Source organism: Solea senegalensis, linkage group LG7 (assembly GCF_019176455.1).
Source record: "Solea senegalensis isolate Sse05_10M linkage group LG7, IFAPA_SoseM_1, whole genome shotgun sequence".
Taxonomy (NCBI): Eukaryota; Metazoa; Chordata; class Actinopteri; order Pleuronectiformes; family Soleidae; genus Solea; species Solea senegalensis.
The window spans coordinates 19,757,046-19,772,690 of record NC_058027.1 but is presented as its reverse complement, the minus strand read 5'-3'; the positions used below and the strand labels follow the sequence as shown (position 1 = coordinate 19,772,690).

Here is a 15,645-nt window from a genome sequence, read left to right as displayed (position 1 = left end):
TATTTAGCTTGAACAGCCAAACACATTGAGAAATATTATTTGCTCACTTGCAAAAATGTGTCTCTACAAAGCTGCTGAGATGGTTGTTCCTTTGCTAAAGTGGGGTAATGGAGATGGCTTGTGCACACAATGACAAGAAGCACGGTTGAGAGGTCCATACAGGGGGAGAGTCCTGTTCACATGCAAGCACCACCCAGGATCTCCCTGTAAAATATTAATGCATCTCAGCTGAGGAGCTACTAACCTTCCGCTAAAGTCATTACTGAAGCCTCTGTTCTGTGAAGGGGATGTGCAGGCTTGTGTTTAGAAAGCCTGAAGTTGTATGTGGATTTGGTGTTGAGTGTGTGTTCATACTCACATTGCATGTGATTGCTTTTGAGCAGGAAATGGAGCCTGAGACAGCTTACACAGTTTTTTTCTTATTGTCTGTTTAATTAAGGCTTTGTTTTTCAGTGACCACTATCAGGTTTCGACTAACCCATGCAGCACTTCTAAGTAGCTTCTCTGGGTTGCTACTAGCTGCTTAGCAAGTACATTTGAGGCCATATCGTCATCATATGGGAAATCTGTTCGTTCAGCAGCTTCCCCATATGATAGCATAAATATTGTGACAGGTGGGCAGCCTACATTGAATGATGCAAAAAATGCAATACATACATAAATGCAATGCATACTGTATTATATTGTCGTTTGAAAACCGTATGAGATTGTGCAATTCATTTCATAGGCCATTAATTTTAGCACGGTGTAAAAGCAAAGGATTAATCCTGCCCTTTATCAAATGAAACAAAGGCATTGGTAGATCTAAGGTGATTGTGATGAAAATATTCATCAGCAAAATCTGTTCTTTGGTGAAGCTAGGGTTATCCTTCAGACCAGGCCTGCATGAACATAGCAACTTCTTTTTTCTTTACCCTACCTGATGAAAAATAACCTCACACAATCATCAGACGAAAGCACTATGCTGCTCATTCCTTTTTGTTTCCCCCCAGCCCCTCCCCCCTTTTTTATTTTTTTCCTAATATAAATTTGGTTACTGCAGCATGCTCAAAGCCGTGCATTCAGTGTTTCCTGTGAGGAGGCATGTTCTAAATATGCTGATAGTACAAAGCAGCGGGGTAGCGGCAAAATATCAAACAAAATGGTGCTTGTGAGATCACTTACATGATAGAAAATGGAGGATTAAGTCTAGTGTACGGTATATGCAGCAGCATATAGATGTTCATATTTCACTGCTTGCCTGCTTGCGCTCTAATCTCTTTTTCCCTCCACTTTTCAGTAGGAAAAGCTAAAGCTATTTTTTAATGAATGTTTTCCCTAGTTAATCCCACGCAAGGTGTGCATGTGCACACGTGTGACTATGTGGCTAGTAAAGTATATAAATGTGTTCTGCTTTGTGTTAATGTTATCTCGAGTATGTGTTTGCGTGGGTTTTGTCAAGGTTTAAAGTGTTTGCTGAACAAAGCAGACATCATGACCACTGACCACATGTACTACTGCACATGTCTTGATTGTGCTATTTACCATTTCCAGTTGTGTACTGTGGGGAACAGAGATTATAGCCTTTCATTCATAAGCATTAAGGGTATTTCCTGACAAGGGCCAGCTACACTGTCTCTATGAGCCCCTCAGGATGAGAAACTCACACAGTGCATTTTACACTAGCTTTGAGGATGACTCGCACATAATCATAATTCTTGAGGTAGACCGGCTTAAAGCAGATGAAGGCCCCTCTGAGATGCTGAAGCACCACATTGCAATCTTGGCCTGCAAAGCCCCATCATATCTTGATGCTATTAAAATCAAACCCCTCACACATTCTCTCCCAGTGGTGGCATGCCAAATAGGGCAGGACAACACTTGGGGGATAAAGGATGGAGGTTACTTGGCACAATAGGAGTAAGCCTCGAACAGCAATGAGATTTTTACTCTCAGGAAAAAGCTTGCGCTATCCTATTGTCATGCATCAATCTGTAATGTTATATCAGGGACAGCTGTAGTCTCATTAGAGATGATCCTGGAGAATAACCTCTTTATATTATGGTGAGAAGAAAAATAAATCACTTTATCCTCTGTCAGTAATGAACATTAAGAAATTAGAGAGGATGGTTATCATAATGTATAGTTATCAGGAGGGTTGAGAGCTGAATATTTACTGTGATATACGGCTGAAACAATTACTCTTAATTAAATATTATTCGATTTTACTAAATCAATAGTCAACTTGAATCAAGTCTTCAGGTTCTTAAATGTGAAAAAATTCTGCTTCCTTTGCTCCATATAACAAAATAAATCATCAAACGCTTACTCAATTAAGAAAATAATCAAGAGATTTATCATTTATGAAAATAATCGTTAGATGCAGGCCTACTGTGATAGCTATTACAAAGGAAAATGTACCATTGTAATTTTCTTTCAGTAAAAAGACATTTTATTAGGGAGATGCTTTTAATAATGGCATCTGAAAATGTAGATGCACACATATAGTTGCTTAGCATTTGATTAATCCATCACTCGCTTATTCACACATGTATATTTTAGATTTAGAACCAAGGAAGATGCAGTCTTCTTTTAAATGCATAATTCAGATAGCAAAGGATTTATTGATCACAAATCAACTGTTTACTTAGCTGTCTGCCAAATGTGTTGGTATTTACTATACGTCTATGTGCATGAAATATACTCTTCAAGGGGACAGTGTGATGTGAATTACTGAGAAACAAAAAGTTTTGTATGTATTTATTTGTCACAGTTTAATATTAAACATCTCTTTTCTGAATATGTTGCTGTCAGCCCAAGGTTAACTTGGTGTATGCTGTTCTAAAGTACTAAAAATAAAGCTCAGGTCGTTTTATATTGACTCATACTTAGTCAGGTTTCATGTTTTACAATGACCAGCAGTTCCTTTTATTAATAAGGTCAATGTGCTGTATTTGTAAGAGATTACTAGAATATGCTGTATCGGTTTCATTGGTTTAGATTTGCCTTTCGTCTTGGCTTGACTGTTGGTCTCTTTTCAGCCACTTTTCAGTTCTATCTATGGCTTTTTTTCTTTTAACTGCATCTCTTTTGAGTTCTTCACACCAGGGTGTTCATACTTTTTTTTTTCTCAATAAGAGGCTGATTTGAAAGCCTGCATTTCCTCCCTGTTATTTTGAGTTCATATATTTCAGCTTGCGGGGAGGCTATCATTTGAAAGGACTGTGTGCATTAGCATTCGTGTTTGCAAATCTCCTGGGTGGTCCTGGGCGTACTAGTCGCTACAACAGGGTGAAACTGGCTGTAACCGCCACCACGATGTGGCTCAGGCTTTGTGTGTGTCTGTGATAAATACTTTTCATCATATTAAGCTTTAACTAGGGCACGTTCTCATAAATGCCATGCTTACATGTAGTCGACAACATTACCAAGGAGCCACGTCTCCATCAATGTTCTCTGTCTGTGCGGGCTCAAGTGATGATTTCACAGCTCTTAAGTATCTAGTTTCACAGTTCAGGCTCTTCCATATGGGGGATCACAGAGATGCTTTATTCCTGTTACTCAGTGTTAGCTGTTGAGCTGCTGCCTTGTGATGTGACACTGTTGTTCCGCAAGGCCCCGTATCCTAGCCTGCTTTTTATTTCATCAATGAAAAACATTTTGCACTGTCCCATTCAGCTGCTTAATCTGTCTTTCTTCTGGCTGGCCATATTTTTCTTTGTCTTGCCATCATTTCCCAGCCTTTCATAGGACATGACTTGGTGTTGTTTTTCACAGGAAGTGATGTCACCATCAACATTGCCGCCCACAATGTCAAATACATTCCCCAGGGCAGGTTGCCTAGCAACCATCAAGTGTCAGTGTCAAGAGGATTTGTGAAATGCAATATCATCGAGAGGGGGGCAGGTAGAGCCGTTCAGCACAGCACTGCTGGAAGAACCTGCTGTTTCCTACTTTCTAGAGTCGCTGCTATTGTGTCAACAACACAATAGGCATGTGAATGTGTGAGAGTCTTTGTTTATAGAGACCTTGTTGATGCATTCCAACCTCTGTTTGCCAGGTGATGCTGCTAATGTGGTAACTGGTAGGAAGACGAGCTTATCATGTCTAAAGGACTATCTTAAGGGTATAAAGTAATAAGTATTAAGTGCTTCTCTGCTCCTCGCGTTGTGCGTAGTTTGCTGTCGATTGTGTTTCCTGTGCAGCAGTCATATTCTGTAAATGGGTTTATGAGGTGCAAGTCATACACACAGTGTCTGCACTGGTACTATGTTTGAGCATGTTCACAATAACAGAGGAACTGAATCTCTGTATTGTTTGGAGAGCTAATCAAAGCCAAAATGAAGCGAGTTGACAAGAATAGAAAGGAGATTTTAAGTGGAGTTGTTTGAATGTCCTTGTAGATCATTAATATGGTCATATACAGTATCTCCTTTTTTTTAAAGCACACATTTTGGCCTGGGTGTTCCTTTATAATATTAATGGTCGCTCTGTTCTATTCAAGAGTCCCACAGATTGTCCCACAATCATACACCTGTGCATTTCTTGTGTGACACGGTAGGATGTCATTTGTGGAGAGTGTCAGTGGGCTGTATCCTTACTAGGTCTACTAGGTCCACTTGGTATGTGGAGGTCTGACTTGGTGCTGACTTGAGACCTTACAGTAGAATTGATAATAAGAGAATCTTTGTTCACACTGGGGTATGAGTGATGTATTCTCATGAACAAGCCCACAAGGACATCCTCCTCCTCCTCACTAGACATGTATCTGTCTGTGTGTGTGTGCAGCATCTTTGTTTTTGTGGGAAGGTTGGAGTGGGTTTGTTGCGCAGTATGTGTATGGATCATCATGTTGGAGAGAATCATCGGAGGACATCGTTGTTGTGTGCTCTTATCTTAAGTGTTTTCCCATGAGCATCTGATCATGCCAGAAATATGGTCCTTGTAGTTTCAGGCTTAGAGAGAGGCACAATATGGGAAGAGTTTATATATGTGGTGAGAGAATATTATGGGGAAAGGTCACAGACATAACATGTGACTCTGTGTGAAAGAGAGTAAGAGTAAGAATCGGAGCACTTACAACAATATTAGGTGCTAATCTGCTTACTTGCTTGCTGGGATCTTCAGAAAAGCACACACATTTCTTATAAAAGAAATGCAAGCTCCAATTTTAATATACATGAAAGGATTTTATTGCAACCCTTCCACTGCTGTCAAAGACTGACGGCTGCACGGAATATAAGGCGTATGCTTCATCTATTGTATGTATTATTTATGGACTGCAGTTCAGTAGAGTTAACACTTGCTCCCGTCTTAACATCGTGAACTGGTACAAACCTGCAAGGGGCTACAATTTGTCATTGAATGATGAAATTGTTAAGGCTGTCTATGCATTTCAGTGAGAAAACTGAGATGACATAATGATTATCAGTTTGTCTGACAGGCTCATTCTCCATTTATGATCCATTAAGACACCCAAGTTTCACCCGAGCAGCCTCTAAAAGCTCATAAAAATGCTTCTTCGAAAGTTACTGCAAGTTTAGTACATGAAATCCCTTTTGGGTGGCCTCTACACACTCATGCCAAATGTTTAAATAGAAAGAGTGTTTGTTTTGCTCATTGTGAACGTGTCATCACATTGCTTCATGACATTTTGTGCGCCCTCATACACGTGTCCATCAGATTGAGAATATTGTACTGTAGATTTCACAATACTCTCTTTAATACAGTCCACTGTATTTACATTGACTATGTTTTTTTACTCATTGTACTCATGGTGTTGTTGTTTTTTTCCTCCTTTAGGAAAATTGTCATCAAGATTGGAAAGAAGAAAAAGAGAAAGCCTGAGTCCTCAGAGGAGGAGTCAGACGATGACCCACCCCCTCGGCACATTTCTAAAGGCGACTCGGTAAGGTTCCTGTATATAATGTGCGCAAACTCACAAATACAATGCAGTATACAATGAGTATATGAACCGTAAACTCTGAGACAACACAGGATCGTAGGAGGCTTGTTTCTGTAACGACTATGATACAAATTAGCTAATGAAGTGGTGTCCTTGGCCCTGACTGGGCCTCGAGGAAGGCTTCACAGCTTTAGTTCGAGCCTGGGAGGATTGACTCTGTGGTTCATATCGAGGTCATGTAGTGGGTGGCTTTCTATAGTAAAACAATCGTATGTGTTGATGGAGCCAGCAGAGAGGTTTTCATGAAGGGTAAAAGTGCTTTCTTGTGCTTATGCACACAATGTCATATAAGCAAACTTAAATGTTTGTTTTATTAAAACGAGAGTAATCATGTGACTTTGTGCCGGCTCTTGCCCCACCTCTCCTCTCCCTTTTGCATCTAATCCGGGCTACTGCCTTTGATATAATTACCCTCGTTAAATGGCGCCCCTGGCCTTAATTAAAACCATCTGTTGATGACTCATTCAGGATGATCATATGGAAGAAGAAGTCAAAGTAGTGCATCTGCCAGCTTGTAAAGAAGAAGTGTAGCCTTAAGGGTTCATACCTATTGTCTTGGCTCATGGCAGATGACTTTCTAGCTTGTGGTCAGCTGGGGTGGGTGTGTGTGTGTGGGGATGTGAGGATGTATCTCCATGGGGATGTTATACTCCACACCTAATTAACTTTGTCTCAGTGGCATTTATTCCTAATTAACTACATATTATCATAAGGAGGGGCCGGCGTATTAATACAGGATACAGCAGCCCACGCATATGATAATTAGAAAGCCGTGACAGGAAGAAACAGAAAAAGCAGGATATTAAAGCACGTTTTTGTGACATTTTTGTATCATGTTTTCTGTATTTCTGACTTGGTTTATTGAAATTTAACCCGGGTATTTATGCGTTGTGTTTTATCATGACCTGAATGAGAGAGAATCTCACATTATTATTTTTAGTTTGGGATAGATGTTGTTATTATAGTAGCTAGATATTGAAGTGTGTATGATGGGGGAAACCAGTGAGTGTTCACTTAGTGGTTTACTTTTTAGGTTCTGTAAGGAAGTTACTAGTAAACTGTTCTAGTAAATTAAATGACTAAGTTGTGACCTGAATGCTTTTGCTCTAACAAGTTAACTTCATACATATTGCAGTAAATAGAAAAAAAGAAATCCGATTCATATTTGGTATGACCACCCTCACATGAAAATAAACAGCACCAATTTTCTTTGTATTTGAGAGGTCGGTTATACTATGCATCTTGAAGAACATGACCTAGTTATTCTGTGGATTTAATCTACTTCAGTTCTGTTTTGCCTCGTGACTGATTCCACAATGTTGAGATCAAAACTCTGTGGGACACACTTCATCTTCTGCTGCAGGATTCTTTGTTTTTTTTCTGTAAATTTAGTTCTTCACGGCTCTAGGTTTTATGTTTGAGGTCAGCCATCTGCTGCAAAATGAATTTAGGATCGATCAGGCACATTCCTGATGGTATTGTGGGAAGCATTAAAATCTTAAGTACTGCAGAGTGTATGAGCAGCAATAACTAAGGTTTGCAGTACAGTCATACTTGGATTTATTCAGCAGGGCCATTTGAGAATTGCCAGATTAGAAAATAAGGAATTAGAAGCCAGTGTTCTTATTTTGACCATCACCTGGGGTTAGTAACCAAATAAACTAAAGTTATTTTTCGCTCAAACAGATGTATGCAGTTATTTAGGTCAGTTGAATATTATATAATCATGTGCTTCTTCCCTTGTCTTTCTAGAAGAGGAGATCGAATAGACAGGTGAAGAGAAAGAAGTACGCTGAAGAGCTGGAGGCCAGGTTGTCAGATGAGGATGTCAAGGTTATCGTCAAGGCCAAGAAAACCAACACTGCAGCTTCTAAAGCGCCTGCTGTCCAACTCTTTGTAGTAAGGAGCTCTGCTTACATTTCCCACATAGCTTTACAAGTCCAGTTTAAATTATTCTCTTCAACGGTATAATGCAAACTGAGGAAATGGAATGTTGTATTGTTTTATAATGATGTATTGCTTCTTTTATTGTATAGTGTTTTTTTAACAAAGAATGTAGCACAGTTTATGGTAACTGCATCAAGTGTCACCATACTGTTATGTTGTAAGACATTTATATGAAATGTTTAATGTTCTCTGTGTTTGTAGGAGAATCCCTCTGAAGAAGATGCTGCTGTTGTCGACAAAATCATGTCTTCTCGTATTGCTAAGAAGGAGGTAACCATCGTTTGCCGTATATATAACATTTAAATGATAATTATTAATCACCTTAAATAATGTTGTGTGCATTACATTGTTTAAACACATTTAAATGAATCATAAATCACCCAAGTAAAAATCGCATTGATGTTTGTCTTTATCAGTGTATTTAAAATCTCTCTGCAGGTCTCTACGGGAGTTGTAGTCGAAGTGGAAGAGTTTTTTGTAAAATACAAGAACTAGTAAGTTGATTGTTCAGTTTTAGCTTTTTGTAAATAGTTTGTAATTTAGCACATTTTTTATGATCTACATCACCATCACAGAAAAAAAATCATGGCTTTAATTTTGTGTCATTTTTGAATGGTGATAAAGATTGAATGCAACTATACTGATATAATCCAAACAATAACAAAATACCTATTTTGATGATGCAGTTGTTGTCTTTATTCTCTGTGCATTTGTGCCTTAAGGGAGAGCTTTGGCAACAGAACCTGTAGCAAACGGCAATGAGTAGTAGTGACAAATACTAGTGAAAAGACAAAAGACAACACACTGGCTAACAAGTAGTGCTGAATATGTCCTCCCTCACTTTGACGTTTCATATTGGGTTTGCTTTGCCCTGGAAGCTATAGTAAACACCGGTAAAGCTAATGATGTCATTAATAGGTGACCACAATTAAATTCCTTTACTTTGATTAGAGTTACATATTTCTATGGCTTTAAAGAGTGAAGGAAACATTTTGTTTAATCTAAGAACACTACTCAACAGTACATTACATTACAACAGTACATACATTAGTATATGTACAGATGTATATCAGTCTCATAATATTGTAATGTTATGTTATATTTTGATGATGATAACATAAAAATACAGGCAAACCAACTTCATTTGTAAAGCATCTCAAAACAACCACAGTGGACCAAAGCGCTGTACAGAATAATAAATAAAAGACACAATAAATAAAATGCATAAAATCTCATCTAAAAAACAACTTAAAAGACATAAAACATGGGTAATAACAACAGCCATACAATAAAAACTAATAAAATAAATAAAAACAAAAGTAAGGCTAATAAGGCCAATGCAAAGTGAGTTGCAGAGGCAGATCAGTCCACTTTTAAGGGACCACAACAGCGTGGGGGCAAGGCCATTTATTTCAAAGTGCTGCCTTGAGAGACTTGGCTTTACTTTGGCCAGCTGCCTCAATTGGAAAAAGCATGATTTTATGACAGACCTTATCTGACTGTCAAACTTAAGATCCATTTTAACACCTCAAAATCTCAGACCGTAGGTATTCCTCGTGATAAAAAGGATGATAATATTATGAATTTTGCATCGCAAACCACAGATGACTGAAAAAGCCCAGTGGTAAACGACATCTTCATTCTGAGAGCTCACCTGCTAGATACAATGGTGCTTCAATTGGTGTCTCCTCGTATATGTGCGTGAGTGTGTGTTTATTTCCTTTCGTGTGTGTTGCTTTCCAGTTCCTACCTACACTGTGAGTGGGCCACAGAGCAACAGCTGGTAAAGGACAAGAGGATTCAGCAGAAGATCAAACGCTTCAAGATGAAACAAGCACAGAGGGCACTCTTCTTTGCAGATGTAAGGCTGTTTGCATGTGGACACACTGTATGTTGTATTTATTTGTATGCAAATATGTGAGCATTAGGTATGAGCAGGTGTGTCCTCTAGTATAGATGAATACAAATATTGTGGATTTGGATGCGTTTGTTCATGTTTGTTGTGTGGGAAGGCACATCTGTGTGCATACAATATATCCGAGTCCTGCTGCTTGTCTGAGATTCCAGATGGTGAGTGGGCACTTAGGTTTATTCTCAATGCTTCTCTTTCTCGTGTCTTTCTTTCTGTCTTTTAGATGGATGAGGAGCCCTTTAACCCTGACTATGTAGAAGTAGACAGAGTGCTGGAGGTGTCGTATTGTGAGGACAAAGACAGTGGAGAGGTAAAGAAAATCCTTTTATTTGGCAATCATATCTGTTAGTCGCGCACATGTTTCTTTTTGTGTCGACGTGCCTGAGGACATCTCACTTTTTAAATTTTTGTCATGGTTTTGTTCCTTTCAATAAATCTTTGACTCTATTGCCGTCTTTGTACCACGTAAGTGCCCAAGGCCATCCTAATGGGCTTCCTCGCAGCCTTTGTTAATATTGTAAAAGCAGAGCATGGCCTCACTCTAGTCTTTTCCAGTGTTGATTCTCATGCCTTCTGCAGGAGGTGGTGTACTACCTGGTGAAGTGGTGCTCCCTGCCGTACGAGGACAGCACCTGGGAGCTAAAGGATGACGTGGATCAGAGCAAGATTGAAGAGTTTGAGCAGCTGCAGGCAGTCAAGCCAGACTCGCGCAGGGTGGTAAGCTCATGGCCATTAACACCCATCACTTATCACTGTGCTTCCATTTTCCACTATTGGTCTCATACTGTGCTTACATTCGTTGCTTACATTTTCAAGTGCTAATAAGTGCATGTCCCTTTTTAAAAATAAATATGTTGCTGTTATACAATGGTACAGATTTCTTGTAGATAGGAATGTGCAACGTACTGCATCCACCAACTTGCGATGATTAAAATAATTGGCATATTTAACGAAACGTTGAACATTGTGTAAAATAGGTCACATCCATACTTTGAAGTAAGCAAAATTAAAACATGTTAACTGTAGGGTTGGTTGTCATTCATATTTAAATCAATACAGGTTTTATGGCCCCAAGGCAATCAATGTGTTTAAATATTAAAATTGCTTGAATTTATATATCTTATGCGTTGTCGCTCAGCACTTATTGCTCACTTTACACAGTGTGTGTTGTGCTGTGTTAGAGACCACCTAGGCATTACTGCAAAGCTACACCATTTCACAAGAGCTCTGTTTAATGCATTAATGCATTAAACAGAAAACGTCCTTGAATTTTATATTTTAAAGGTGGGGGTTCCCGTGGAATTCATCATGTAAACATGATGTATGATGTATAAGAATTTATTCTTCACCAAAGATATGAATACAAAGATACACTGCCATATGAACTCTCTTCTATAAATGTATCACTTAGGAGCGGCCCCCAGCCAGTCACTGGAAGAAGAGGGAGCAGTCGAGGGAATACAGGAACGGCAACAGCCTCAGGGACTACCAGCTAGAAGGAGTCAATTGGCTCCTCTTCAACTGGTACAACAGGTAAGTTATTAGTCCTGTACATGCATGCACATACATACACACACCCTTGTGTGCCACATGCTGTTTGTTGCTCATCTTTCCTTTAGCTCATTTTTACTGAAAAGACCAGTTAATGTGTTCATATATTACATAAAAAACTAAGATCCAGGGTTCCACTCAGTTCATATGGTTCAGTATGCTTTCATTCATTCATTCAGAATACCTACCTCGCCTTCTTAACAGCTGTTTCATTAGATGACTTTCTCTGGGATTGGGTAACATTTTTTTGATTCCAATAAAGCTGAGGGAGATTCCTTACCCATAGGTCTCCTGCATGTAATTTCTAGCAATGGCATTATCTCTATTATGATTATGAATGTCAGCCTTGATAAAAAAGCATTTGGTATTGATCAAATAATTATCTTAAATAACACAATGGGGAAAATCTCTATGATTTTGAATGGAATGGGTATAGGATTGTTAAATATTTTAAACTGATGTACAGTTCGGCACTGTTCAGCTTGATTCATGTGTCAGACGTCTCCGGAGCACAGACTCCGTCTGACACAGTCACTGGAGGCAAGTAGAGCCGGTGGAAACACGCCTTTAGTGTGCTGCTCATTGAAAGGACAAATGGTAGATATGGTATTAAGACAGTCACTTTTCATTCAAAATTCAGTGGTTTTTTTGATCGTTTGGTTTTAAGTTCACCTTCAAGCTCTAATGAACAGTATGAAAGGCCTTGATGCAGTCTCGTAGACCAATTGATGTAGTACTCCTCTGTAGTACAGTTTGCACAAGAAGGGGACCTGTAGAAATGGAACGACTTTGGCAAAAGCAACTGCAGCAGCAACGGCACCTTGGAGATGCAAGTCTACATGAGGAAGACTCCTCTCTTTTGATAGCAGGTAGCATCCCTGCTGCTTTGGTGGAGAGACGTGGGGTCAACCAAGTAACCTATACTGTCTGTGTGCTATGCTAGATCCCGACAGAATTGTGTGGCTTGCAAATAATATCAGAAATTAAGCTTGGCCATTTGCCTTGACTTGTAACATTATTACATTTTAGTTAAAAGCCATTGGAGCCTCCCCCTGTTGTCATTTATTTCCCATTCAGGGAGTGTTTGTTCCATCCTACTCTACTGAGTGTAATGGAAACTCTAAATGCTAGCAGCGCTGTTAATGAAGTAACGACTATTGCGAGAGCAGCAACTGGCAGTGTGTGTGTGTGTGTGTGTGTAGCTCTACATATTTCAATAATCCAATACTAGATAGATAGAATATGACAGTATATTTATTGATTCAGACAGTATTTACATAAATTATATCATACTGTATTGTAAGAGGTGTTTTCTCTCTGGATGGGAATTTTTTTAATAATTAATATTTCCTGGTGTGTGTGCGTGTTTGTGGACCATGCTGCGATTCGCCTGTATTCACATTACTTCATTGGGAATGCAAGGAGAGTTAAATTTCCTGTCAAGGTGCTCACTGCTGCAACAATTGCTTTCCTTCGCCCACGTCCAACAAACGAAACACTGCACGGTACATCTGGAGTACACAGTGTTAGTGTGCTTGCATTAACCCTGGGAATTGGCTTTGTTATGTGCAAGCATGCTGCAGTTTGTGTATGCCTACGCAGAAAGATTCATCAAAAGTAGAGAGCTGCTTAAGAGGCCAGTGGGAATATCTGCACGTCGCAATTAGCATCAAGATATAATACCCCCACCCACTGGACAGCTGAATAAATGGTTTGCCAGAGTACACCACGCAGCAGAGGCAGTTGCATTTGCCATTATGTTGTATATCATCTCTTTTTGCTCTGTTATTATCGGTGATGATGTTCTTCGCTGTTGTTCTGTTTATTCTTTTAGTATCATGGGGGTTTTGTGCACTTTCCTCGTTTCCTTTACTCTCTTATCATGCATTTTCTGGGCTCTGTGAACCATTACATGGCTAGAATGAAACCGTAATGTTCATAATAAATACACACTGTTTTGTCTTAGTCACATGGAAGTATAGTGCCTCATAGTGAGATCCCCCATACATATGTACGGCATGCTGTACACACCAGGGACGTAATCTTTAATTGTCATTAATATTCTCCTCAGTTTTGTCTCTTTTTTTTCTATGTTTTCTAAATTGTGCTGTCCCCACCCATTAGACGGAACTGCATATTAGCAGATGAGATGGGCCTGGGAAAGACCATCCAGTCAATCACATTCCTCGAGGAGATCTATCGTGTGGGCATTAAAGGGCCATTTCTCATCATCGCTCCACTCTCCACCATTGCCAACTGGGAGCGGGAGTTCCACACTTGGACCCACCTCAATGTGATCGTCTACCACGGGAGCGTCGTCAGCAGGCAGATGCTGCAGCAGTATGAGATGCATTTCAGGGATGCACAGGTAAATGGACGCTACAACACTAAGGTATTTTGTCTTAGTGGAGTTGAGTCACACCAGGTCGGTTTTTCATCATTAGGATTGATTTATTCGCAGATTTTCATCACATTTATTGCACATTAGCACACAGGGATTTTTTTTAATATGCACCTTTCTGCACAGACAACATACAGTCAATCAACAAAAGTGTGCATCTTTGTATTTATTTCTTATTTTTATTTTTTACAAAGGTCAGAAGTTTTTCCACAAGTCAGAAGTTATAGAACTATAGAAAAAAAATATAATTTTATATATATATATATATATATATATATATATATATATATATTCACTTTTGGATTGCATTAGATTTTTTGAATGCATTTCCACTGTAGTGTAACTGCACCTTGTTAAGACATAAATACAGATGTCACACAAGGAGGGCATATTTAAATAAAGAACATTGCTGTGTATTTGATGGGTTGGGTCTACAGAGCTGTTTTAGGTTTAGAATAGAATAGAAATACTTTATTCATCCCCAAGGGGAAATTGTTTGTGAAAGACAAGGAGCAAAAACAAATAAGAAGCTATCCTAGATACATAGCTGAACCTGTTGCGCTTGTGTATATCTAATACAAAATGAGTTGTTTGTGAGGCATTTCAGGTCATCCCGACATACCCAATGTGTCCCTTTTTAAACACAATGAAACAAGAAGCAACATCCCCGTGCTTACTTTACTTACAAAGTGAAAAGCAGTGATTCACTTTGATTAAAATAATTGCAGTGCTTTTTAGAAAACAGCCCTGTGAGTAATCTAATGACATGTTTCAAAAGAAGATGGCTGCACTCAACAATGGGAGTTGGACAAAAAATAGAAATCAGGCAGAATGCGACTTTCATGTGTCTCACAAAGTCCAAACACACTGGGACTCTAAGTAATGTAACAGATTAATTCACTGTAGTGTTTCAGATTCAAAGCTCACCACATAGTCATTTTCACCCGTTAATCCGGGTCTGAGTCGTGGGGGTGCAGAAGTCCTCAGTAACAAGGCCCATCCATCTCCCCAGCCACTGCAACCAGCTCTACCAATGAGAAACCAAGGGGTTCACAGGCCAGCTGAGAGATATAATCTCTCCAGTGTGTCCTGGTTCTGCCTCAGCGCCTCCTTCCAGTTGGGCATGCCCCAAACACCTCCCCAGAGAGACATCCTGGAGGCATACTGGCTAGATGCCTGAATCACCTGGCTCCAGCAGAGCAAATGTCTGCACTACAGTTAGTGACCATAGGTGGGGGTTGGAACATAGATTGAAATTGAGAGCTTTTGCGTTTCAACTCAGCTTCATCTTCACCACAATGCACCGGTACAGCTCATCACTGCAGACACTTCCCCAATCGGCCTTTCAGTCTCTCGCTCCACTCTTCCCTCACTCGTGAATAAGACCCAGATACTAACCCTAACCCCAGACTTAGGTGCTGATCCTCGTCCGAGCAGAGTCACAGTAAGCTGCAAACTGTCCCAGAATGACTTGCAGCTCTCTGTTCGATGAAGCCAGTAGGAGCACATCATCAAAAAAAGCAGGCTGACTTACTGCCAGCGATGTGAACCAAGCTCTCACTCTGAGACTACAGAGACTCGACTGCCCATAGCGATGAGCTTTCCACCCCATACTCCCAGAGTACTCCCTTTTCCAGTTCTGAAAAGCACATGTGAACTGGCTGAGTGGGAATTCAGGATGAATCTCATACCCTTCTCCTGGGGCCCTTTGCTGCTGGGTTGTTAAACTACCTCAGCAACTTCAACCCCAGAGATAAGAGAGTCCACCACTTCAACCCCTGACTCTGCTTTCTCTCCAGAGCATGTGTTGGTGGGATTGAGAAGCACAGATTATTCCTTCCTCTGTGCAACAAACAGATGCAAAGTTCACCTGTAGAAAGTGATGACCCA

At 39.8% G+C, this 15,645-nt stretch overlaps 1 protein-coding gene across 5 annotated transcripts in view; it reads left to right on the top strand.

Moving 5' to 3' along the window:
• Positions 1 to 15,645, top strand: part of chd9 (chromodomain helicase DNA binding protein 9) — a 66,193-nt gene that overhangs the window by 30,917 nt on the left and 19,631 nt on the right. For all 5 annotated transcript variants that reach the window (XM_044030573.1, XM_044030571.1, XM_044030570.1 and 2 more), the window contains 9 exons: positions 5,782 to 5,887; positions 7,697 to 7,843; positions 8,093 to 8,161; positions 8,330 to 8,385; positions 9,635 to 9,752; positions 10,027 to 10,113; positions 10,383 to 10,520; positions 11,215 to 11,336; positions 13,479 to 13,722. In XM_044030573.1, the coding sequence (XP_043886508.1) occupies positions 5,782 to 5,887; positions 7,697 to 7,843; positions 8,093 to 8,161; positions 8,330 to 8,385; positions 9,635 to 9,752; positions 10,027 to 10,113; positions 10,383 to 10,520; positions 11,215 to 11,336; positions 13,479 to 13,722 (1,087 nt within the window). The remainder of the gene's footprint in view (positions 1 to 5,781; positions 5,888 to 7,696; positions 7,844 to 8,092; positions 8,162 to 8,329; positions 8,386 to 9,634; positions 9,753 to 10,026; positions 10,114 to 10,382; positions 10,521 to 11,214; positions 11,337 to 13,478; positions 13,723 to 15,645) is intronic.